Below are 27,795 nucleotides of genomic sequence, written 5' to 3'. Positions count from 1 at the left end.
AAATATTTGGGGGTATTTCTACTTTTCACACTGTCCTTGTTAATTTTGCCTACACGTTAAGTCATCTTTTCTTTCATACATTCTAATACTAAAAAAAAAAACCAAACAAACAACAACTTGGAATTAAGGCCATCAGCAAAAGCAGACAATGTAAGATTTTATTCCAACAAACACACTTTTATTCCCTAAACATACTGACTACAAGGCTGGTGACTCATGCATGTGCTATGTAGGTCAGTGCACGAAGCTTGCTTATTTCAGATAACCTTTACTTTGGCTGTACAGAGCCTGAAGAGAGTAAGAGTTGCTTACACAAACCAATACAGAGAGTTGGGGGAGATATGTACAGATTGAAGATAATGTTTTCAGAGTCTAAGCAACACTTTCTACACTACGTAAGTTACAAACGGAGAAAAAGCAAATTCTCAGTCAATGCCACATTAGTACCTCTCAGCAATGCTTAATATTTTAGAAACTTAGTCAATTTAGCTATTGCCTTGAATGCTGTCTGTAAATGGTTTAAAAAGAAATCTTTCTATTTACTGTAAATCCACCTCAGCACAAACATAACTGGGAGCTCTCACTTAAAAAATAATAAAACCTGACAATTATGACAAAAGATACCTTCAGAAGAAAAAACAATCTCACCCATTTTGGTCACTCAATCACTGTTATTCTTTAACCGAGATGCAGCAGGCCATTTTCAAAGTGCCTGACTATCATAAGGAAAACCACAAAGACTTGGAGCATCAACTGACTTCAAGAAAGGGCAGCTGACAGCAGAGATACGGGCCATTTTAGTGAATGGTGCTTTGATAAAATGATGTTCTGTTAGTAGGAGCTAATGGTCAAGCTTCCCACTCACTTGGGAGTAGACAGAGCAATAAATCATTTCCTTCTTGTCCCATCCTTTTGTAATTTAATTTTGTTTCTAGTAACAGTCCCACACAACATACCCTGTAAGTTCCCTGTATGCACACTTTAAAAAAAATACTACAGAATCACAAAAATAATCTTTAAAAAAAAAAAAGTAGATCTAGACTACAATGTATTCATACTGATTTTAAAATATAAACTAGAATAAACTTGATCGGCAAGTTCAGGCTCATGGCAAAGATGTAATGCATGCACTATGGTAACAGATCCTCTCTGAATGGATGAGAACGCATGCAGAAGACGTGTCCTCAGCTTCTACACTGTGTTATAGAGTCAGTACATAATCTTTGTCATCCTATCTACATATGGACTGTAATATAGTTTAATTCTAAAATAAAAATAAAACACTCTAGAAAAGAAAACCAAGAAAAAAATATACAGACACAATAAAATAGAGGTTACACTCATTTTTCCTCTTCATTTCATTTGGAGTGACACAGCAATGTAGAACCTCATACTGTGTAACTCGTCTTCCAAAAAAACACAAGCAATCCTGACCTTATTAAATTCTCTGCTTTCACCTGCTGAAGACTCCAACAGTAGTCCAGCACCTTCAGGTTTTAAAGAACAATAGGAAAGCACCTAACAGCTTTTCAAGACACAGTCAGATATTTTAGCATAACCATTTTACATAGTGTTTATTCTAGTGATTTCTTCTGACTAAAATACAACAAATCTCTGCTGAAAGACGCAAATAATTCACCCAGAAATAAGATAAATTCCTAGTGTTAAAAAAAAAAAAAAAAACCCACAACACAGATGTCCCAGTGTTGACATGCAGAATTTATAATTTTATTTAAACATACTTCCCATATTTCTGACTACACGTTTTACTACAGAAGTGCTTTCTTTAAAACAATAGATGTACATCTCTTGTATATAGCAGATCCTGTGCTGTATGTGTACATCTTCCAACTGTCACAAAGGAACTATTAATCTGCTGTATGGAACCAGAGAACATGCGTGGGTGTAAGAAAAATGTCTGTAGGCTCTAACAGAAGGGAAGGCTATAGAGATTACTGCAGCATAACCACCCACATACATTTTATCAGAAAAGAGCAGCAGCTGAGTCATGGTGCTGACTTCTGCCCAGAAGAGGGATTTTCTCTAAGCTGAAATACATTTCAGTCACGAATAATTTTCATAAGACTGAATTTCCAGCATTTCAATGTCTACTTTAGGAATTAATAAAAACAAACCCTTACTCTCAATTGAATGGTGAGTGCTATCCTCCCTTTTCCCTTCCCATATCTCCTGTAAGAATTTTGCTGAAGTCCTTGGATAAAACATTCACAAAAGTATTAACATAAAAATTGGCTGGAAACTTCCAGATCCATTACTTGTATACAAACAATTATATTTATTTTAAATATGAGGCAAATGCATTGTATTTAAGTTGTTTAATACAGTGCAAATATGCATAGTATTATATTAATCACAATCTTTAGCCATGCTGGACATTCTGAAGATACACAAATGTTGAACCTTTTATGACATAATTGCTCACACTTCTGGCACCTAATTTAGGAATCCAGGAAATCTGCTCCAATTGTTCGCTACAACTGAAAGCTTTTAGCCTTCGCTGTCCATCTGCTGCCAGATTTTCTGGAACATTTCTCTAATGACATAGAAAGTGTCTGAAAAGACTAGAAAGGCAAGTTTCAGAACTGCAGGAATCGTTATCAAAGGAAAGGGGCAGAATTACTTCTAAAGCAGTCAAATGAGCAAAGACTCAAAGACTCTCAAGATTTCAAAACAGTCAACATATGGATTGGTAGGCTGAGACCTCATTGCAAGAACTCAGTTGAACATTCTATGTTAGTCCTTATTTAGTTCTAAGTTAATACTTATTAATTTAATTCTATGTTCAAGAGGGATAAATACGTTTCGCTACTCGTTACAGAACTATGTGAAAAGTAGTACAGAAATAATAGTAAACAGCAATTCAGTGCAGAAACTGATTTTCTTCCATCCATTCTAAATTCCTCTCCCCACTTTATTACTATTTCTGAGCAAAAGTTACCAGCCTCCCTATTGCACATACTCTGTGGTATAAAAAACAGAGCCACTGAACACACAAAGACAAATTAAATGTCTTACAGCACAGGGAGGTACACACATGCTGGCTTTAATCTATCTAGCCAGGCAACAACTGAGCACAACTCAGCATGTTTACAATGAGGGCCCATCTTAACTGTGGCGTGTGCTCCAGCTTCTAATTTGCAACCCTGCTCATTCAGTATGGTTTCTCTTAGCATTAGCTGTACTGAAACTAACATACACACACTTATCAGTACTACTATTCATTCTGTGTGTACATCCTGGGCAGCATGGGTCAATTATACATGTAGTTCAGGTGAGGATTTAAGACCATATGATTCAATCTATGAACTTCCTTTCCTTAACAGGATATTTATTTAGCACAAATGTTACAAATTCAGGATTTTCAGGCAGCTCGCTACATTTCATGTCCAAGAACATATGGGGTATCTTCAATTACTGTTATTATTGGAAAAACAGAATGTGCCTTCTTTAAAACAATAAATGTAGATTTAATGGGACAAACTTATTTTCGCATATTTACCCTAGTTTGTAGCTAGAAATTTATGAGCAGCACGTCATACATTTTTCTTCTTTCGGATAAAAGGTGACAAATTAAAATCAGGAGTAAACTTCCCAGAATAACCAAGTCATCCCTGAGAAGTGGTTTGAAATTTCTCTTTTGAATAGTATCAACTAGTATAAAGTTTGTTACTAACCTACAACTTCCCCGAAAATCCATTGGTAGCACATGCAAGTACTTAACAGCTCACATGGAAAAGCAAATTGCAAGAGCAAATAAACAAATGTTGAGACATTCCACAGCCAGTAAGTAGTTCACACCTTTCACTGTCGTTTGACTCCACAGTACTTTCATGCTAAATATTCCATTTTTGTTTCAACATAAAGGTCAAATGAGGACTTGTTAATAAAAAAAAAGATAACTAAATGCAAAACGCAGATTGAGTTTTCCTCTTCATCTTATCTAGACAATTGCAATAACAATTCAAAAAAAAAAAAAAAACCAACAAATTCTGACATTATTAAAGAAAGATTGCAGCTTTTAAATAATTCTAGAAGTTTTCTGTCTTATTTCTTGACATAGTTTAGATAAATGACTGCACACAGTCCTCAGAATGCCCTCAGCAGTATTAATGGAGACAGCTGATAAAGAGAATTGTAGAAGACAGTAACTGCATTACTAACAGTTCAATTTGAGCGTGAACAGAAATAAAAATATTCCATTTGAAGAGAATAAAAGTATATAGGTTGGGCCTGCATCCTGGCACTTAATTCCTTTTAAAGGATAGGGGTGATGAGTGTACTTTTATAACATTAACCACCTGATCAGAGCTGTTTGTAACCTTTTTTTTCCCTCTATTAGCATCCTTAAAGAACTGCTACTAGTTTCACATGCATGGATTTTTACCGAGTTTACAGACAAAACAAAAATAATTCAACCTTACCATGAAGGACAATCGTGGTCAGGGCATTCAGGAAAGCATCCCTGCTTTACTGCAGAAAGAAAAATATGCATGTGTATGTACGCACACACACACCTTTATATGGGTCCACAATAAAGCTGCTCTTTGTGGTACATAAAATGAAATCCAATTTACATGCTAACTGCTATCTGTTACAATACACGTGCCAAATGCAGACCCAACAGAGATGTTGACTTTGACCAACCATGCATTAAAACAAGCTGCTCTTACTGATTAATATAATTTACTTTGATTTATATATTGCACATAATCCTATTTTTTTCACCATGAATGTTATTTCCTAGATTCCTAAAACTAAAAATATTCTCCTCTTGAGGAGCACGGCACATAGAGCTAAAGCATTTCCACACAGAGTCTAAGAACTTATAATTTTGCTCCGGCAGAATCTCTTCTCATCTCAAGAAGTGGGTCCCATTCTGAGGATCAATAGTAGGGAGCTTGTTCCTCTGAAAACACTGCACCCGAACTGCCTTCAGTTACAGTTTCTGGCACCAGACTGGCTGATGGCGCCATGTGCCATTTTTCTTCTCTGTTTGGTAAGGGATGAAATAAGAGGTGATCACCCTTCATTAGACACCACGCACCCCATGGTGCTTTTTACAGAAACATGGAAAGTGCATTTACACTCCTGTCTGCACATGGCAAAACCACATCTGATGCCCATGGAGGGAAGAAAAAGCTTGAACTCTCCTGCCCCTTTTGCTGAGTTCAGTAACTACAAAAAATGCTCCGAGTCCAAACATCGGTGTCCAGAGATGAAAGCTGTTAAGAGAAGACTACTCCTGCTCAGCAACTTAAGTGACATCCCATGCATCCTCTGCTCACTTCAGTAACTGGTACACAGAAAGAGGGATGAAAACAGCTGCTGCATGTAGGTAAGAAAAAAAGAAAAAGTTTAAAAAAGAAACCTGAAGTCCCATCTTCTTCAGCACAGCCTACTGGATCCATCCCTTAATTGAATCCCATCTCTGCTGATGCTTGCAATTCAGAAAGAAGCAGAGTAAGCAGGCATCCTCTGGTGGCCTTCATCAGCCCAGGCAGCTCACTTGCTCAGAGGCAGCCACAATCACACTGAGAAAAGCAGATGTCCCATGCTATTGCCCGACACTGCCAAACCAGAAAACAGTCAGCTTTAGGTACAGCTTGAGGGCTGGTGCTGTTCTGCTCTAGACGTTGCTCTGCCTGAAAAATCAGTCCCCTCCAGAGCAATATTCAAAAGAACATGCTGCAATTTCCACTGCTGCAAAGTTACCAAACAGTGACTGAATGAGATAGAAGTAGCTCATTCGTAAAAGCAGCAGCTCATTGCTAAAAGCAACAAGTTAACAAATATAATACTATCTTTACAAGCCACATTCTAGTAACAGCAGAATTTGATGAAAAAGATCACAGGGCTGTCCACAGGAAAACCAGCAAGAGCTTCTATAGATTTAAGACTGTCTTCTGAATTACCATTTATATAACTTTTGCTTGCAAATATACGAACAGATTTACATTGGTCACCAACTTTTTTTTTTTTTTTTAATCAGTGTTTATCAGAGTTTGTGACTATTTCTGTTTCAGCCAGGTGGATACACACTTGTGGTGAAAGTAGTACTGGAAAATTGATAAACAAAACAATTTTCCCACTTTTTTGCAAGTCTCCAATTGCTCATAGTCTGCACTTATGTTGCCATGAATACTCATATACCCACATTCTCCTCCATCCAGCTGTTTAAAAGTGCACTGGCTCCCTTCTCAGAAGTCAGTTTGACTTAGCACAGACAGAGCTGCTTAATTAGCAGAAGCAGCAATGCAATCAAGCAAATATTTTACATCCTAGACCAAGCCATAATGTCCTCCCACCCATGGCACTTTTAAGGTCTTATCACTTTCTTACACTTTTTTTCCACTCTACATTGTAAATAGCCTCATCTTTGGGACAAATGTCATTATTTCAGGCAATATTTACTTCACAGCTCATGGCTCTCCTCGCCATTTCTTTACAGCTCTTCCACCTACTTGTAATTACCCTTTCATCTAGCAGTTTTCATCCAGTCTGGCCTAGAATTCTTCTTCAGAGATTCTGTACCCAAATACAACTTTCTGTACTTCTTGTTCCTTTCTTCAGGCACATTTTATTCACAAACAGTAAGGTCTTACCATATTGTTTTTTAAATTGAAAGTGTATTTTATCTACAAATATAACATATTAAAGAGATTTCCATAGTTTAGAGCAGTTGCTGGGGGCAAGCTGGATGAATACTGAAGGTAATAAAATTCTGTGATACTGCGTACAAACCATCTCACTGTACTATTAAGAACTGGGTACTAAAAATGCAAATGCTGAAGTGTTATATCAAGAATATACTGCAAGAATGTTTATTTAGCATTGATCTTTGGGAGAAACATGGTTGTAATAAAAACAACTACAGCTTGCTGTGTCCTGTAGTTTTTACAGACCAGAGACTAACGCGTCTGTTTAAAACAGCTCAAAACACAGAAAGTCCTCTGGAGACATTTCACTTTTCAACTAACTAGACTGCAAGATTCACTCCTATTCCAACTATGGTGGAGGGGATGGCAGATGAAATCAAAAATGAACACATACAGAATGTTCAAGTTTCTAATGAGCATCTCATGCACACTAAGTTGCCTGAAATTACATCACAGCACACAAGAAACTGTCTAAATAAATACACAATCTGGAGGATAAAAGCTCTTTCCAGAGTTTTCTACTTCTATTTTTTATAAATATCTTGTCAAAAGGCAATCTCTATTGTATACTGCGTTTCGTTATTTATACTAAGGCATTCAAGCATTAGAGAACTGAAGGTGAACTAAAAAACCCTCTGGAATCTTCTCTTGCATTATCATCAAATTCTAGCACACACATCATATGGTGAAGAACTATATCAGCTAGCCATTTCAGAGTACAGACATGAAGTACTATTTGAATAAGACTGTTCCATGCTACAAATTCAGATTTGTTAACACGTTACTATGCCATTCACTTCAGTTGGTTCAGCTGCATGCCCTCCTTCTTAAATTCTTGCTCAACATTCACTTAAGATTAAAAAAAAAAAAAAGAAAGAAGAAGGGGACAAAGAACAAATAACAAGGCATATTGTTCCATAGCTTCATCCCTTCAGTAAAAGCTATTTGGTTTTTCATATCTTACAAGTAGATAAGAATTCAAAATAAAAATTTCTGGAACAGCTCACATTGTTTCATCCATCCTCTCAGACAGCAGAAAGACGTGCTGCTTGTGCTCATGGCAACGTTACTTTTGGTCATTATAATGCTCTAATGCCACAGAAAGCACAGTAGTAACAGCAGAGCAGCAAGGTCCTAGGCTGCAGCAACAGAAGACTTGCTCAAATGCAACAGCTGTGCACACAGAAACTAAGAAAAGAACCCGCTTACTTTCAGAAGGCCTCAGGCACACAAGAATCTCCAGTGAGATACTCTCACCTCCAGTGCCAACCCTTAAATGAGGGCTGGGAAGAGGTGGATCCTGGCTCCACCCCTTTCAGCCATTCAGGTGCACTGCATTGCAAACAACTGAGTTCCACTGGGTTGCCCTGACTTCCCACCAGGCATTCCATCTGGTGGATGGTTCAGGCTATGATTTAGCATTTCTGTTACAGTCATGTCTTCTTTAATTATGTTGCTATTTTGATTTTAAAAAATGCAGAGCTTTAGCATAGAGTTAACTGCAATGTGTGCTGAGATGTAGTACCAGTCTAACCACCTGCTTGCATGGAGCTATCTAAGCACATGCTGGTTTCATGTAACAATCTGCTTGCCATCCCACTTTTAAGAGTATTAGGAACTTAGTCCAAAGGCCATAACCTTAACGAGTCTGCAGGGTTGCCAATTCTTTAAGATACAGATGAAATTCCTCACTAAGATCACTTTAAAACACTTTAAAGCTTTTAAAACTTGTAGTATGCAAGTTGTTTGGCAGTTACCCTTACACATAACAACATCACAAGTATCTTTAACTGAAACTGTTTTCAGTTGCCTGGACAACTGCAAAATAAATAAATAAATAAATAAACCTGAAGTAAATTTCTGTATCATAAATCAGTGTCTTTCTGCACTGAGACAATGCCAGAAAGACTAAAAACATCACGATGAGCAATATTAGCCCATAGACAGCACAAGGATTTTGGAAATGATTTTCTGGACCTATCACAAGACTAAAGCAGCAGACATCACAAGAAATGTGTAATCATTGGGATGGAAAGAAAAGTAGAGCAGAAATACACTGATACTTACAAGATTTGTGCTTTTCCCATCTGCTTCTTTCATCACTATGGCCAATGAGTCAATCTTTGAAGCACGAGACCAGCCAAGCAATGGTTACTTTTTAGCATGTAAACAACTCTCCAAATATACATAAGCTTTCAATAAAGACAAGGATTTACATACGCAGCATTTTGGCACCTTGCCACTGATGTACACCCTCTAATCAATTGCTCACACAGAACTGAATATTCAGCACATTTTGCATGCAGAACAAAATGGTTATTTCCTGAAGAAACTGAATATATTGTAAAATAAACATGTCTAGCTGATAATTTTACAGCAGAACAGCTGGAAAAGGAGAATTAAAAGAAAAGGTGAAGCGAAATACCTAGGTTTTATTTCAGCTCTGTCACTAGGCTCTTGAATGACCTTGAGCAAATGATTTTACTTCTTAGCTTCTTCCATTTGTAAAAATAGCAACACAGATACTTAAACCTGCAAAATAATCAGGCTGAAGTCTATTATATAAAGTCTAAAGGTAAAAAGTGGTTCTTTGAAGCTTTCCCCTCCCTAACAGATCCATGAAGTGCTGGGGAATCATACGTTTTTCCACCAAAATGACTTCTACCTTTTAAATACATTCCAAGGTTCTCAACTAGATGTGGTAACTTGGGAAAAGGATCTAGATATCAGTGAAGGTATTACAAATACCTGTTTAGTATGCAGCTGCAGATGAAAAGAACATGATGCTGAAATGCATAAAGAATGGGCCAGAAAATAAGAGGAGCTTTTCCACTGCTTTTATATAAATGAATAGCACTGCTTCATCTGAAGGAGTGTTGGAATTACAAGTCATCCCTTCTTTATAGTGATAGCCTAGAATGAGAGAAAGCTTCAAAGATAATTGACAAAAATCACTGTTGTTTTCTTCCACCTTTGCACCAAAAGATCATTTGTTGTAGAAGGAGACCAGGAGAACCTGAAGCACTGAGTATAGCTTGTCTTAGGTTTGCCTATGGAAGCTGACTGAAAGCCTTATGCTTGTTTTATTCCTTCACTTGTCTTGGAGGCAGGAGTAACAGTATTAACTGATACAAAGCCTTTGACATCAGCTTGTCTTATTGGAAGTCCTTGAAGGTCCCTCTCATTCACATAGCTGCAAGTTTCAGAAGAGCATGTAGGACAATAATTCTTCACAGTTCTAACATGGAGTTGATTGTTAGTAGAGTAAGGAGCATGGTTTGACAAGATGACTATACTTGCTTTCGTTCCTTAAAGATTTCTTTCTTTCCCTAAAGACAAGATAGCATGGCAAAATAAGCAAATGAGCACAGGTAAGTTAATTTCCTTATGCCATAAAAGAAACAGTAAAAGAATAATTTCAAAGCCTGTGAAAGGAAAAGCTTTTTACAACAAGAAAATGATAGAAAGCACTGAGATCAAGATTAAGAATGCTAACAACTGGACATTCATTTATTTGTAAAATAACCCATATGAATCCAGTAGCAACAACAACACTGGAAGGGTTAGTACATCTCAGACTTCAAGCATGAACTAATTTCTAATAGAAATTAAACATAACAGAAACACAATGTACTTTTGGTGCTAAAATTAAGGAGCAATATGTCTAGCTCACAAAAGAAGGTGCATAATACATACTCCAGAGCTTGCTAGAAAGAGGATACTGAATTACTAGGATTGCATTATGATCCAGGTGGAAATTCTTTGATGTCTATTGAGACTGCAACCCAAAGGCAACAGACACACTTTCAATTTAAGGAAAACACAATGCAGCTCAAAATTCCCAGCACGTAATCTTCATCTCAGGATTAAATAAATCAACTGAAATCATTTCTCAGGAATCTACATTTAGCATAAGAGATTTACTTGGTATTGAGGTTTTTGTTGTTATTGACAGTATTTTTTCCATGTATCACATGACAGCAGCTCTACATTCCTCATCTCACTAAATCTTACGTCAGTGCATCATACCAGGCAGGGAGCTGGAGGAAGAGCCAGGAGATCATTGTCATTTATCTTTTGCCACTTCCAGCCTTCAATATAATTATCACTTATAGTGCAGTCCAAGCCTGCTCATAAGCATGATACTGTCAAATCCTGTTGCAATACCTTCCAACATGGGTGTCCAAAATTCCAAAGATACAGAACAAACTTTTCTGCATATGTTATCAGAATACACACATTCGTATTTCAACGCTTACTTTAAAATCCCCAATTTCAGCCTGGTTTGCTTTTCAGAGGGAAAACAGACAGTACCAGCACAGTACCAAGAAACTGTTCTTGATACAACTACTATGTATCCACATCACATACCATGGGAAGAAAAAAAATACAGAAAAAGCAGGCAAGTATGACCTTGTGTACATTTGAGAATGTATGTGGCCACCTACCTGAACTGCAGTTGGTGGCATTCACAAAATAGACCTTTACGAGCTTCAATTTTGCTGAAATACTGTGTTCACATTGGATGCATTTATCGAGTATGCAAAACATTCCATGGTTATAATACACAGGTTGGCTTCAGTACCAGAAACAAACTTCATGAACATGGGTAGTTATTCAATTTACCAAGCAGAAATGCATGCAGTGTAGAATATCAAATAAACAGATGTATCTGCAAGGCTATGAGCAGTGTCCATGGATGCGTCTCCGTGACGTAGACACAGAGGCTCTCTGTAGTCTGGCAGATACAACAACCTTGTCGGGTTTGTTGTTTGCTTTTAAAGGGAGACATAACAGGTAATATTATCTTAATGAACGTAGTACCTTGGCTATGGATAATTCCATTTTTATCATGCGTAAATTTCTGTATTGAATATTATATTAAAGTACCATTTCAAAGCAAACGATCTCAAATCAGAACTGCCCACGTACGTCTAGGCAGCGGGGATACAAATTCGAGAAGCTGACAGTAAAATCACAGACCCACAATCCATTACCGAATGATGTCAGTGCTGTAACAACATACTTGTTTTACTCCATATTATTTTTAGGCACAATTTAGATATTATACACCGCAATTGGTGACACTGCGCGAGGGGATTCACAGCTTGACTCGTAAACACACGGCAGGGAAAGATGATACAGGTGAATAAACGTACATCTTTCTGTAAACGACAACATTCAGCACAGTCATACACGGCAAACGGCTCTGAAGAAGCGGTGACCTCTCCCACGGGCAGCAGAAGGAACGAGTTGCAGTACAAGTTTGGCTCTGGTAAATCACACGGGGAAGCAAACCAAAGCCCAGCTGTTAATTACCCTAATCACCACACGCACGCACAGAGCTAAGGCACAGCTGCGGGCTCGCCGCCGATCTGCCGAAGGACCTTCGCCCCAGCACGCATCTCAGCAGCGGTGAGCCGAGCACGAAAACAAGCTCACCGATGTGAATCAGCGCACGTAGCGCCACGGCATCCAAAACAAATTCGCGCCCCCCGCGCTCGCACGCGGTGTTTATTTCACTGAATACATGACACGCCGTTTCGGTGCGGCAGACAAGCTTTATTGAGCGTGCCGACGGACGCGGCTCCGGTCCCTGCCGGCTCCGGGGCTCCGGTCCGGGCTCTGTCTTCCAGCCCGGCTGCGGGCAGCCCCTCCCGCACCGCACCGCCCCCAGGGATCCCGCGGCAGGGGAAGGGGAGCGGGGCCGCGAGGGACGGGCAAGGGAAGGGAGAGCGAGGCCGGGGGCACCTACCAGTCCGTGTGCGGCTCGTCGACGACCAGCAGCAGCTTGAACTTTCTGCCGGCGGCCGATGAGGCGGAGGTGGGGTCCACCAACCCGGCCGAGGCCGCCGTCTGCTTCACGGCGTTGGACAGGGAGCTGAAGAAGCTGCTGCCCGCCGACTGCTGCGGCGGCGGCGGCTGCTGCTGGGGGGGCGCCGACTGCGGCGGCTGCCGACGCTCCGCGGCCGGGGAGCCCGAGGCGGGCGCCGAGGAGGCCGAGGGCGGCGGCGGCGGCGGCTGCTGCGGGTCCGGCCGCTGCAGGTCCGTCATGTAGCCATTGGGCAGGTTGGCGATGAAGCTGCTGTCCGAGAGCCTGCGCCGCAGAAAGTTCATCATCTGGCCGGGCGGGAGAAAGGCGAGGCTCTGGAGGGCGGCTGGACGAGGGCTCGGAGCCGGGAGGGAGGGCGGCGGGCGCCGCGGCGGGCTCTGCGATCCGCAGCCGGGCTCGGTCGCCGCCTCACTGCCGACCGGGGCGGGGAGGCGCTGCCTTCACCACAGCCGCTGCGGCTCGCGCGCCTCCGCCGCTCCCGCCCGCCCGCCTCCAGGGGGCAGCAGCGCGCGCGCGGCGGCGGCGCGGAGCTGAGGGGAGGCCGCGGGGCGAAGGGCGGCGGGACGCGGTGAGCGGTCGGCCCGCCGCGCCTTCTGCCGGGCTGGATCCGCGTTGGCGCTGAGCGCGGCAGCGGCTGTAGCTAAGCGAAAACCCCGCCGTGAAGCATCTTTCGGGCTACGCGAGCTGCCGGGCTCGGTCCGTCACCCGGTGCAACAGTCAAGGCGCGAAGCTGTGCGGCGCTTGGCGTCAAGCGCGTGTGCGAATGAGGTTTTATTTATAAGCAAACAGCACGGGGCACAGCAGCGGCAGCAGCACTCTCCAAGCCGAGCTGTTTGCAGTTGCGCTCAGCACGCAGCGATGGGCTGCGCGTGCCGTGAGGAGGAGCGGAGCGCGGCGGGAATGGCAGCGGCTGGGAGCGGGAGCTCAGAGTATAAACACCGTGAAAAACAGTGCGTGTGCATCATTTCCACTGGTGATACGTGTTCGCAGATGGTAAAAGCACAAGGCTGAGGAGCTGTTTGTTCCTCCCCACTTTAAATGCTGCAGCAGCAGTCTCTCCTACCAAAAGGCTGTAGACCAAATGAAAGAAAAACTCAAGAGTTTGTATGGAGTACCGACTACTTTGCTGCCAGCTGAAGATATTACTGAGAAACAATCAGTTTGATTCCCTCAAAAATGATGCATATTTTTGAAATTGCTGTTCTAGATAGAAGAGTGACTGTAGAAAAACAGCCCCTTTGGCCAGACTGCTTCCTGTGCACCACCAGAAGTGCTGGTTTCACTGACAACAAGCAGCCAGTCTTGCAAAGCGAAATTAAGCACGGCAGGATTAACTACAGTCCATTCCACTCTGCACATTAACAAAAGTGTTAAGCAGGGCTCTTTTGCAGGCCAAAAACCTACCTTTGGTGTCAGCTGTACTCTTTTGTATGAAGGCAAGGTATGTGCAGCCAGTGAATATGATCGGGAGCAATTTAAATGTCAGGATCCATTACTGTAAAATGGATTAACAAATGATTAAACGTCAAGCAGTTAGGTGGCTCCCATTTGTGGGCTGGAAGATCTCCATCCTTGTTAACATATTTGCGTGGAGAACCTTTGTTTTCTGATTGATGAAATCTGATTCTTATCTGCAGTACTTTATTGTACATTCTCAGTGCAGCAAAGTAATTGCACTAAGATTATACAGACATATCCTAACTGTAATCATGGCCAACAGCCTCAGCTCGGCTGCTGATGGAACAGCAGAAGCCCATTCACGCACCCTGTGCACTCTGGAGGCATACGACGGGGCAGAACAGGTATGTCCAACTTTACATATTCTATTTATATTCACTGTGCATTACTCCATTAACATCTCCTCTGTAATTAGGATGTGCATTTTTTTACTTCTTCCATTATGCTGACTACAGTTTTAAAAATTCAGAATCATTCTCCAGTTGTAGACTCCAGAGTTTTTTAAAACATCTGTTAGAATACTGCCATTCAAAGCAACCCTTAAGTACTGTAATGGCATTAGAAATCCAACACTGCACTAAGGTAACTGGCAACTGAACTTGGCTAAAACCTCAATGAACTTGTTCCCTAGGGCAGCACAAAACAAAAAGCAGAGCTCATCCTGTAGCTCTTACTATAAATGGAAAATTTTGTTCAAAGTGTATGAGTAGAATGACAGAGCGCTTGCTAAATTTAATATTATGTAGAACACTGCCTGGAAGAACTAATAACAGCACTTTTTGCCCAGCTCACTATTTATGATACTTCAGCACCTCACTACGCGTTTATGAGTTATTTCAACATTGATTACATCTCTTAAGAAGTGAGAATAATGAATCACAGGTACACTGAGTGACAAAAATCATAAATTGGGTCAATATCAAAGCAGAGAGTACAATGAAAATTTTCAGTCTTGTTTCCTAACACAGAAATCACAATGCAAAAAAGATCAAATTACTGGGGATTAATTGTGTTGGCTAAGAATGAAGTATCCAAATCAGTATACTTTATAATGACTTTTCACATCTACACAATGGTATTAACAGAGAAACAACTGAAAAAGTTCAAAACTGAGGGCTGCTCTGAAAGTAATGCCATATCACTTTGAAGACCTTTGGGGATGTTTCCAGTCTTGGCTAGACTGTCCTACCGTACCCACTGTATAGTTTAGATTTAGCACCTTCTGATTTCCAGCTGTTCAGGCTAATGAAAGACAGGCTTCCTGGGCAACATTTTCCTAGGAATGATGCTATCATAGCAGCTGTGAAACAGTGGGTCACCTCTGCTGGTGCAGATTTTTATGAGTGTGGCATGTAGGCTGTTATTCATCACTGGTGAAAATGCATAGCTAATGGCAGTGACTGTATTGAGAAAGCGTTTTACAGCTGAGAATTCTCTCTGTCAAATAGTGTTATTGTGCTCTTTATATCTGTTGTAGTTTCCATGGAAATAAAGAGGAGGCATTACTTTCAGAGTGACCTACATAGATGCAGCTTAGGAACAGTATAATCTGAATTCATATTATTTTGCTATTATCATGTCAAGCTAAACTTTAGGCTGGTCAAATGCCTCCTAATATTACATTAGCATTTTAGAGAGAAGTAACTTTTAGGTAACCGTATGTCTTGTAAGTGAAAGAGTCAGACAAGTCATACATGCTAGAAATCAGGGATACTTAACACTTGAGCAGGCTGAATTTAAATAGATTTTAAATGAAACTTTCAACATTTCATGTTACCAGTCATTCATTGACAAAAATATTTTTGTAGACTTGCATAATTACATTCAATGGACAAAAATCACTCATCTTCTCAATCATTATTCTGTACATTATATTGTGCATATAATAATAGTAAACAGAAATGGGAAGAATCCAGGGAGATACTTTCTTTGAATTATGTGCTCGTGTGTACTATGAGCCACATGGGCTTTTGCGCACCACATGGTTAGAAAAGAAACATTCCATTATTTGTGTATTTTACATTTCACGTGTATCCATTAATGGCATGCTTCTACTTGTGTTTATGTCCAGGTGTGCAGGTACAGCTCAGCCTGCAAACAGGCAGAAGCTGGCTGCCCACACCAGCAGGGTGCAGGGTTGCTCACTGCCTGTGGTGCGAAGGCTGCAGTAGTAAAGCAGTGCACCTGACTGCCAGCCACGTGAGGGCAGGAACAGAGACAGAACCAAGGAGAAAGAACATTGGTAGCTGACTGTGATGGAGTTCAGAATAGTGGGCACTTAAAGCCCATTTCCACAATAAGTGCTGGACAATCTCTGTGCTGAAAATAAGGGAAACAAGGAATGTACTCCTCTAGACTGTAGCATATCTCCTGGCAGTCCTTGCAGAGATGCAGGCTAGGAGCCTTGTTAAAAAGCTCATAATTTATTTAAACCAGTAGGTCGTCAAAAATTGTCATACATTTTCCATAGAAATATGACAGATAATAGCTGTGACTGATAAAGAACATACATACAAAGGAAACAGAAAATACAGGCTGAAGTGGATGTTTACTATATGCCAGGGATATCATGCAGCATATAAAGGTGACATACAGTATCTCTAATAACAGGAGTTGCTAAACAAAGTTGATCATTCTACACTACACCCCTTTCTATATTTTATTTATAGCTCATTTTGTTTAAATATTTTTCTCCCTTAAAGGTAGCAGGATAGTTATATATTGTTCTTCATGAACACAAATTTGAGTCACTTATGTGAATGCAGATTGTTAGTATGAGGGCAACATTTGTATAATGGATTTGCTGAATTTGAGATAATACACATTCTAAAAAACTAAAATTTCAAATTCATTTCACCTGTGATGCATTTCTTACAAGGCTGGTCCACATGTATATTCTAACACTTGTATTAACTCTATCAAACATATCCAAATTTCCAATATGCAATTTTCCAAATACATCGTGACAAATTCTCTCACCTGAGGTGTCTGACCTCGAGCAGTCCCATTTTCCATTAGTTTCAGTAGACAGATTCACTGAATTCTCCCAGAACACCTGCTGCTATGATGTCCCTTAAGCAAAAACATGTCAGTTTTCTATTTCTGATCTTCCTTGTGTTTTGTTGTCCAAGGTGGCAGAAGCACAGCTAAGCCATATGAAGATGTGACCGAAATAGGCACTCCAGGGAGTAACTATTTAAGTCATTGCATTAGAAAGAACACAAAATCAGCTTCTATATTTCCAAAATCCTGTATTTTGACTTAGAGCACAAAGCACAAATCTCTAGGAGAGAGCACAAATTAACCAGATTGTTTTTTCTTTTTGTCAGGAGATCATTTAAACACCAAAGTTTTTATTACCTAGCCCACGAGAGTCCAACCTTTTGGTTGCCTGGGATGCACTGAGTGATAAGGAATTGTCTTGGGCTGCATATGCGTACGTTATGCTGAAAGCAACGCCTCCTATTTATCTCCATTCAAACTACAACAGATACAATGAGCACAGTAGCTGTTTGATAGAGCACGTTCTCATCTGCAAAACACTGTTTTTCAACAGCCACCACTATTAACTATGCAGTTTTATCAGCAATGAAAAAGAGCCTGCAGGCTGCACTCATAAAAGCTGCACTGGAGGAGGTGACCCACAGGCACCGTCACCACTGCTGAAATGCACCACCCACAGCCTCGCTGTGCTCACATCTGCTGTTTGGTCTCCATAAACATTCGTGAGTTCTGAGGAATGTCAAATGTGCCATTTTTTCTGTTCCACACCTTTGCTTCATACACACTTATGTATCAAGATGCCATTTTGTCAGATTTGCCCCTCTGTCAGACAGCAACAGAACATCGTGGAATATTGGCGGGAAGGTTCAACCTCTGCTGCCATCCCACCAACATCCACCTATGACACCATGGGCCAACATAGTAAAATAGAAGGCATTACCTTTGGAACAGCTCTTATAAAATAAATAATATACTTAAGATATATAAGTAACAAAATACTGTAATTTTTCATATTTCTTATTAAAAGATAAGAAGGAGGGCAACAAAACCATAAAACTAGTGGGAAAATTGACCTTGCTTTTGTGACGCTAATGCATTCGAGAGCAGTGGCTTCAATGCTTAGTGAGTTCTCAAGGTATTTGTCAGAGATTTTTGCTGAAATTTCATTTTTCCTGTGCTTCATCCTTGAAAATAGCTGTTCAGAAAGGTACATAACTGCCAAAACATGGTAACATGAGTAACCAGGCATAACTGTGATGCAAGGGATATTTCTCTCTGCTGAGATAGGGCTTATAAAAGTCTGGTAAAGAGATGTTCAATTTTTTGAGTTGAATATCTGATTGCAATTCCATTTAAAAATTTTCAGGTTACATTACTGTCAAATGTATTAATATTAATTAAGGCACAAGAGCTCTCTTTTATTTATGTCAGCTTAGTAAATACTTACCTGGCCAATTTCACATTTTATAAGCATACCAATTTAAACAGTTCTGCATTGGCAAGAAATACACTTATAAGTTGTTCTTAAATATCTCCAGGGATGGCAACTGGACCACTGCCCTGGGCAGCCCATTCCAATGTCTGGCCAGCCTTTCCATGAAGAAATTCTTCCCAATATCCAGTCTAAACCTCTTCTAGTGCAACTTGAGGCCATTTCCTCACATTCTATCAGACACAGGGTCATTCCAGTTATAAAAAATACTGGATTTGTTTCTCTGGGTAAATGCTGAATTTATTATTTTCTGTAAATATCTTGCAATTTTCAGGCTTAAAGAATAATACAGTAAGATGTATCATCTACTCAGCATCAGCAGGGACATGGTTTAGTAATGGATTTGGCAGTGTTAGGATGAAGTTGAAGCTGATGATCCTAAGGGACTTTTCCAACCTAAATAATTCTATGATTCTAGCATTCAGAGAGAACTTGATGGCTGTAGCAGTATTTAAGAAAGCAATAAAAAGTACTCAACTTTTCTCCCATTTGTGTTCCAGGAGAGCAGCCTCTCTGCTGCCAGGACAGGAACTTCTTCCTTCACCCATAGCAACCCCAAAGAGAGGGCAGCAAGAGCACGGGAGAAGATGCTGTAATCTCAAGGGGCTCAATGACCAAACTGACTTAATTTGTACTGATGTCGAAAGGAACACTTTGTCTCCTTGACACTACAAAAGCAAACGATCCTCTGGCATTATTTCTTTGAATAGAAACCCACATAGCATTCTTGGAAAAAAAAAAAAAGAAAAAAAGAAAAAAAAAGGACTGTATAACACTCTTACCATGCTCTGCAGTTCAGTAAATTCTATATAGAAAAACCATGACGTGTTTTAATTTATAAATTATAGTTAGAATCAGTACTTCTACCTTTGCAAGCTCTGAACATGGATGAATTAGTAGGGCAGAAAAGAGCTTTTTGGTCTCATGAGTAATGTTTGCTGAGAAGAGGAATCTCAGAAAATTCTGTAGAGAAAATGAGGACAACCAGTGATAGAAAAAGACAGGTTGTAATCGATGTGATTGATAACTATAGAACAAATAAATGATCATGGAATAGACAATCTATTAAAATAGTTTGTCTCATGATTTATTCCAAAATCTGAAGCTACAATACTGGTAGCAGTTCTGCAGTTATGTTCCATTTCCCAATAATAAATATCTGATTTTTTTGCTCACTATATCCCATGTTTTAAGAGTTTTATTTATTTTTTAACACATTAATGCAAATACAAAGAAACATCGAGTGCTTTTTACTATGTGATTGCTTAGTCAAATACTGCCAGCCTCACTCAGAATAAACTTCTATTAGGACTGAAGGCAATTTTTCAAATTTTTCAGTATTCAAGCCACAGAAATCTAAATAATAAATGTTTAAAGACAGTTTATATCAAAAATTGAACAATTGCATGAATTGACTGACAAATGTATATAAAAGGGCATATTTAAGACATACATATATTATAAATAAAGCGTATACAAAATATTGTTTGCTTGTATTTCTGAAGGAGCGCATCAATAACGCAATGTGTGTATGACTTGTCTTTGTTGTGCTTTCTACTCTTTTAACTTCGAGAGCATAGCCTTTCTTATATTATCATCTATCTCAGAAACAGTGACTTATTTCCATCTCAGTGAGAGATGTTTCCTCATACAATCCAGAAGACTAATTTAGAAACAGTTAACTTTCTGATTTTGTGCAGTGTATAACTTCAAATACTGAGACGCTTTTCCTGTTTTACACATGAGTAAATTCCAGTCTTTCCAAACAAACTGTTGGGATAATTCCATCAGGAAAATCTGGAAATTTTTCACTGTGGAGGACAGTCACCATTACAAAAAGAAATGAGCAATAGAAACTATGATTAACAAATATAAGATATATATTCATGGTGACTGTAACATTGGAATTTGGTGGAGTCAGAAGATTAAATATTTTTCTAGAGGACAGCTTCTCAATGCGATACTTATGCTCTTGCACCTTACCTTGTAACATCATTTTATAAAATTGTAAAGAATAAAAATATAAATTGTAAAGAATAAAAACAAAAAGGAATACTATATGAACACTAGATAAAAGGTAAAGAAGCCAAAAAAAAGTTCTGCTAAAAATGGAGCTGAAGGCTTGAATTGTATCAGAAACACATATGTATACCCAGAGATCCATTGTGCTCACACAGGAATGTGCTTTTTTTTTTTCTTTAAAACCTTAAGATTGATCTTAATCAGATAACACTCAAAAATACTTATTAAGAAAATCATCTTCCAGTGAGAATCTAAACTGTGTGAACACCTTCTGAAGACCAAAAAGTCTGCCAACTAAATCAAAGACAATATAACTAAGCAGAACAAAATCGGTCTTTTTAAAATGCTTTTCTTCTGCAAGTTGTTTTTTTTAATTATTATTTCAACCAATTTATGAAGAGCAAACCAAGAATTTTCTGCCATTATGTGCATTTTAAATGACTGAATAGATAAGTTATAGGTCGATTGCAATACAGTAGGGAAAAATAAACCTATCACTGGCTATTAATGAAAAAAAGAATTTAAAAAGAAACATGAACTACAATGCTATATGAACTGTAGTAAACAAAACCTCCAATCTGTCCTTCACAATAAAAATCATAATTTTCTTTTTTTATGACTTATGAAATGATTAAGATGAATGCACTTTTAACTAATTAATTGGCTGCTTTAGTTACCACAAATTAATTTTGAATACCTTGTATGTAAAAACCTGATAAGCCATTAACGTACAACATGCAAGATGAGCAGATAACCATTAACGTACAACATGCAAGATGAGCAGATAATTGAAGGGGTTGGGGCAAATGAGTTAACAATATAATTGTTTTGTTACTGAATTTTTTTTCCTCAGAGATGAATTAATAGCAAATATTATGCAGTACTTAGAACATTCCAACATTACCTTTAATTTTACCTTCATCAATGAAAGCAGATCTAGTCTATAAAGTAAAACAAAGACATCAGTTGCAATATCAAATAATCATAGAATGGCTTGGGTTGGAAGGGACCTCAAGGATCCCTGCTTCCTCTGCTTTTCTTATTCTGAAGAATGGAGAGCTCTTGCTGGCCTTACTCTGTGCTGAGGGTAGCCAGCTTTGTTCCACTCCTCTGTCTTTAAGGACAGCTTTCCCGGAGATCTCATCCAACAATTCCTTAAACAGCCTGAAGTTTTCCTCTCCTGAAGTTCAGGGTCCTCTTTACCAGGGCCACGTTCTTCAAGATCATGAATTCAACCAGGGCACGGTCACTGCAGCTCAGGCTGCCTCCAGTCTTTGATGATCTCTGCATTGGTAAGAACCAGGCCCAGACACGCTTCACCTCTGATAGCTGTCCAACACCTCAACCAGAAAGTTATCATCTATGAATGCAGGGGTCTCCTGGATCACTCGCAGCTCACCATGTTGTTTTCCCAGCAGATATCCACATGGTTGAAATCCCCCATCAGAATGGGAGCAGGACAATTCTTGTAGCTAAAGCAAAAAGGCCTTGTCAACAGACTTGCGTTGATCAGGTGGCCTATAGCAGACCCTGATCACCAGCTGTCCTTTGTTGGTTCCATTCCTAATCTTAACCCACAGGCTCTCAATCTGTTCCTGATTGTTTCTCAGAGGGAGTTTTGAATTCCCTTAGCTAATGCTAACATTGCAAAATCATGATGTAGTAAGTGCTGTATTCATGGAATCTTCCACTGCTTACATAACAATCATTATGCCATTTACTGGTCTTATGGTATACCTCACTATAAATATTTTGGCCATTTAAAGAAACGTAGATGCTTAAGAACCCATGAATAATCAATTGGACTTAAAATGGGTGTCTGAGTGCTTTCTAAAAGCAAACCTTTATGACATTCACAGCAGTACAAAATGCAAGTACCAGTATACCTCTGTATTTTGTACTGTCAAGAAGAATAGTGCGTGACAGTGACAGTGTTTATGTGATCCTGTGAATTGAACTCTTGAAGTAATGGTTGTTCATATGCTCTAAATGCTCTTAAAACTGTCATATCAATTTTTATATTTATCTGTTAAGAGTTATACTCCTTTCAGAGACCACAAATGAGTTAAAAAAAAAAAACAAAAAAAACTCCTTTCTTCTCTTTGAAATGAATAGAAGAGAGGCTGGTGCAAGACAGAACAACCAGTCTTGAGCAGGATTTGAAAGTCTTAACAAATAATGACTTTTTAACTTCTGATTCTTAATAGCTCTTCTGTGAGTCAGTTGCATTACACTAATAGTATATTTTAATCACTCTGAAGGTAACTGTACTTTAAGTACAATTAAGAAATCATTCTTAAAATCACTCCCAGGTTATTTGAGAGAGAAATTTTTTCTCATTTATCTCTTTGTTTCAGATCCAAAATCTCTTGGCATTTGACACTCAGAGATGCTATAAGACTTAACAGCAACTAAAAGGTATGTAATAATCTTCTTCCCCATTCCTCATGGAAGTGCTATCCTACAATAATCTTATTTCTGTATTTTTCAGTGTGAAATCAAGTCAATCAGCATGCAAACTAGGTTGTACTGTGTAAGCAAGAACAATATTTTCCCCCTTATCTGGGATAATATTGGGAAGTTTTTCTTAGTCATATAATAGATTATGGAATTTCATAAATATAATATAGCATGGAATTATAGAGTCAGCCCCTTTGACCTTTGCTCAGCTCTATAAGACTCGAAGGTCCTGAAGATATGAATAATTAGTATTTGGCAGTGGTATGGTGTGAAAAACCTGATCTCCAACCCCTTAGCAGAAGAATTGCTACATCACAGTGTGTGAACATCACAGTATGGGCAATGCCTCTACCCACACCAGATGTTTTGCAAGGCAGAATAAAGGGGAAATCAGGATCATTTTTTGCCAGCTGTAAGACCTATAGGGGAGATTTTTATTTCAATGCCTCCCATTTTATTTATAGAAAAATATTTAATATTTGTCTTATTGGCACAGCAATGTTCATTGTCTGTCAAAAATTCATTGTGCTTTCAGTTAAGCTTCTTTTTCCCATACCAAAATCCAAGCACAAATATTAATGTTAAAAATAATGCAGTGTACAGTAACAGATGCACGTATTTTGCAAGAAATTTAACTTTAGCACAGAATTTGACAAATAATTGAAATCAGTTACCCAGTTTTATATATAATTAATATAAATTTTCTTTTGAAATTGAGAATCTTTTTGGTTCCATACACAAGGAAAATATTTCAATTCAGCCAGAACAGATAACAATTTAGATTAGCTGAGTCACTGTATTGCTGCAGCAGCCCTTAGGAGGAAGCAAATAAATTAGCTAGCCTCATCCAAGAGATATAGACATCACCAATAAGGGATATGATTAAACAGAATCCAAAAAGCATTGCATCATTAGTACCAAGGACATTCTTTATATCATTCTAAATGTAAATAAAAACTGCATAGAGTTGATAAATAGGTGTGGATCAGTAAAGGTTAAGTCAAAAAAAAGCCTGAACGGTGCACAGTGTAAGAGTTTCTGCCAGTGCTGTATTTATACAAAAATTAACCCTTAAAGCCATTGGTCCTAACTGTCCAGGAATCCTTTACTAGGATATTCTTTACAGTGCTCAGTTCATTAATAAAACAGCATAGCACTGTCTTTTGTCCTGTACTGAGTCTGACAGCTCACAAATAATTCTCAGTCCTTAGAGAAAAAAAATAGAAATGAAAATGGGATGGTGAATCTGGTCTTGAGTTGTCTGTTTGGAGTGACAGCATCTTGCAGGATGCAGTGATTCTAAGGTTTCATATACAGCTACTATTCAGCTGTAGTATTAAACTATTTTTTTTCTTGAGCAGCTGTTGCCTATGGTTTCTTCACATTTTTTAAACAGAGAATTGGATCTCTGACAACATATTGTCTTTTCACATGCATTTATATGGTCACATTACTATAGAACTGCTTCATTTTTAAGCATTTGAAATGATCTTTTGTGTATCAGCTGTAACACGTAAGGAGTGCTTTGAATGCTCTGTAATACACAACACCTGCAATATCTCCCAGTCAAGTAGCTCTCTATTATGGTAAATGGATGACAAACGCACAAAAGGGCCTCTTAAACAGTGCTCACATTTCCAGAATTCTAGCAAATTTTCCTGTGGTAAATTAGTAGGAGAAACAGATCTCGTGTCCTGAGTCATACTGGAATGAATGTTTTTCCTTCACTCATACAACTGAAAGCTGGGTTGCCTTGAGTTCCAAAATCTTTTCAGGTATACACTTCAAACAGCAGTGAAGGGAATAAAAATCCAGGTCAACTATCGCTAATCATTATGAAGGTTAAGCTGTGTAGGGCCCGTAGGGAGAAATATATCCAAGTATAATAATAATAATATAATTACTATTATATTTATTATTTTCTTTGTTTCCTTTGCTGACTGATACATTGACAGACATGCATCAAGCATGTGCACTATTCTGGATCAGCAGCACATTGGTATCTTACTGCATATGCTCAACAAATGAGCAAATATACTCCTACTTGTACTGTAATCAAACCTTTGCAAATGTTTTTTGCATATCTGAGGGAGGATGACAACCACAAAAAAAAAGATCATTGCAATGTTACTTCTCTCAAAGGAAATTCAGTGTAATGGAGGAATCAGAGAGGAGCTTGGTTCTCTTGCTCGTTCTTTCACTTCTCCTTTGTTCATCATTGGATTTGCATCCACGTGGGAAAATGAAATTAGTGATTTTAAGGTCTGAGACAAAATGTGATGGCATTTCTTTTGTAACAACATTGATGGTACCCTTTGGATTCTGTGTTATTTTGAGATATGAGTGAAAAACATTTCTTCTGAGATGGAATGCAGGCATACCTTACTGATCTTCTAGAATCCAGGCTTTCCTTCATTCACAGCAAGTCCCACAAGATGACAAGATGATAGAGAATTCTGCAAGACATTAATGTAATTTAAAACAAAGATGCTTATAGCTGTGCTTTAGTTTTTAGAAAAACAGAATCAAATACTTCTAAGAATACTTCCATAGACATTACTCAGAGAGAAGCTCTGGTACTTTTCTTGTTAACATCAATAATTTGTTTTAATTTTGATAGCGTGTATGTGGGACAGGTCTTTACTCAGATTACTGCAGTCAGTTGGCTTGAACTCTTCATGGGTGCTAAATGCTGCGTCCAACATAACTGCATTAATGCTTAGGTTTTGTCTCCTATCTTGCATGTTTCTCAAGACACAAGTACTGTTTTATCCTATTGTAGCATAAGGGATAGTATATCCAGTATATCTACAAAACTTAGTAGAATACCCAGAAATAGCAGACATGTCCACTGAAATTCCAAACAACCTGTTGGCTCAGCTTATTAAAAAGATAAATTTGTTCACACCCATGTTCTGAGAATGGCTGGTTTTGTTCAAACATGAAACAGGAGGATCGTACTGAATTTTTGCATTGGGTTGTTGAAACAGTGATAGAAAGTAAACAGCAAAGCAAACATTAATCTTGTTACAATTCACAAATGAAGAGGCGAATTAGCAGTCAACACAGCGCTCAGCTCTAATTGTGGATTATTCCACATGGCTGCTTTCCAGCCAGTTTTCACCAGGTGCCATTGCCTTTCCACTATCTTCATTTTCTGATCCATAGCTACTATATTTCTGGCACAAAGTGAGTAGTGGAGAAAGCTAACTCAAAATTCTAACAAGCAAAACTGTTGATTCATACAGTATGAGTTTTGATAATAAACTGAAAATTGAAATATTTCATTATCAAATTGGTACTCCAAAATCTAAATTGCAAAAAAAATAGTAAATTTAAGTAAATATATTAACAAGAAATACATAAAGTACAAATACAAATAACTACACCTGACATGAATTACAAATAATTGACATCATCAGTAATTACTGATAATTGATTACTCAAATGCCTCTTCCCCTGTCAGTACTGAGGAGGCATTTGGATTATGTCCACAGTAATATGCTTAAACTTTTTGTTAGCACTGCAGTGGTCAAGCAGTTGGACTTGATGATCTTTGCAAGTTTCTTCCAGCTGAGGCGTCCTATGCTATTTAAAAGATTTTACAGTTTTAAAACACCTCAACCTGGTGTTCCAGGAAACAAGGTTGTATTCTGTTCACAAGGTTGTAGTGGCAGTGGGTCAGGGGCTGTGCAGAAAACAGCTTTGCATTCAGAAACTTAGTGATAGTTAGTGATAGTTAGGGCAAAACCAATTTACATAGAACTACCTTTTCCCCCCTCCCCCACCTCACTTTCTTCCTGCCTACTTTAAGCAGATGACTGAAACTGTGCATCTAAAATGCATATTTATTGGGAAGGAATACTCAAGATTAGAGAATCAATGACAGGCTAGAAACAAGACGACTACATTTTAAGTCTTTATTTTGATGTTGCATTTGCCAGTTGGTGAGGTATATTAAAATCCACACTGTGGGCTCAGTAGGTAATCGGTGATCTGTAAAGGAGAGAGGATAAAAGAATAGAACTGCAAGAATCCAGGAACAGGCAAAAGAGAAAGAATCTAAAGAGGTAGCACTGGAGGGACGAGGACCAGGGTAGATGGGAGAACATGACTGAACAGTGATGGTGGTGTACACTGTGCAGATAACTCAGAGGTTTGGGAAGTACTGCATTCAAGCACATGTACATGCATATTCTCCTCTCCTGGTTTCTGAACAGACCCATAAAGTGCAATTTGAAGAAAGAGTATTTTCAGGCATCTCAGTTTCACTCAAAAAAAAGTAAAATCCTAATAAAACACCAGCAACAAAGCAAAATAATGCCCCTCTGTCCAGTGCCTCAGACCACTTCTTAGGGACTGTGTGTGACCCAGAAGAAAAACTTTGCAGTTGCAATTTAAAAAGTTGGATTTCATTTCTAGATTTGTGGCTCAAATATATTCGTGCTGACAAAATTGGACTTGTCATTAGCTGAGCTGGCATACATAGCCAAGAGAGCCTTCTTTCCATTCAAATTTCCAGTTTACTTCTACAATGGCATAATGTCTGAACACCTACAGAGATACTCTGCAGCACATAAGGATACTGTTTATTAAGTTCCTTTAAAAAAAATAAGCATTAAAAAACCTAGAAGAATAGAATTGGAATAAATCAAGTGTTGCTGAATTAAAAGAGATAAAATGAGATAAAGAAAAAGTCCATATTTTTTTCAGCCTTTGCTTAAGGCAAAGGATTCACAAATGCTACGTACTCCATACTCTCTAGACTTATCCTGTCTTTGCTTGGACTAAAAATTAAATTCCCTGAACTTCAGTGTACTTTCACAGCTGTTTAAAGCCTAAAACAAGAA

The 27,795-nt window shown here is 38.8% G+C and overlaps 1 protein-coding gene across 1 annotated transcript in view; it reads right to left on the bottom strand.

Moving 5' to 3' along the window:
- SYN2 (synapsin II) overlaps positions 1–12,797 on the bottom strand; it is a gene marked incomplete at both ends in the record, with an annotated part of 143,456 nt that extends 130,659 nt beyond the window's left edge. Inside the window, one exon of the mRNA XM_079540282.1 lies at positions 12,433–12,797. Within this exon, the coding sequence (XP_079396408.1) occupies positions 12,433–12,797 (365 nt within the window). The remainder of the gene's footprint in view (positions 1–12,432) is intronic.
- Positions 12,798–27,795: the final 14,998 nt, after the last annotated feature.

This window comes from Tetrao urogallus, assembly GCF_951394365.1.
Source record: "Tetrao urogallus genome assembly, chromosome: 10".
Classification (NCBI taxonomy): Eukaryota; Metazoa; Chordata; class Aves; order Galliformes; family Phasianidae; genus Tetrao; species Tetrao urogallus.
Note: the sequence above shows the minus strand (reverse complement) of the source record. Positions and strands in the feature narration are given on the sequence as shown.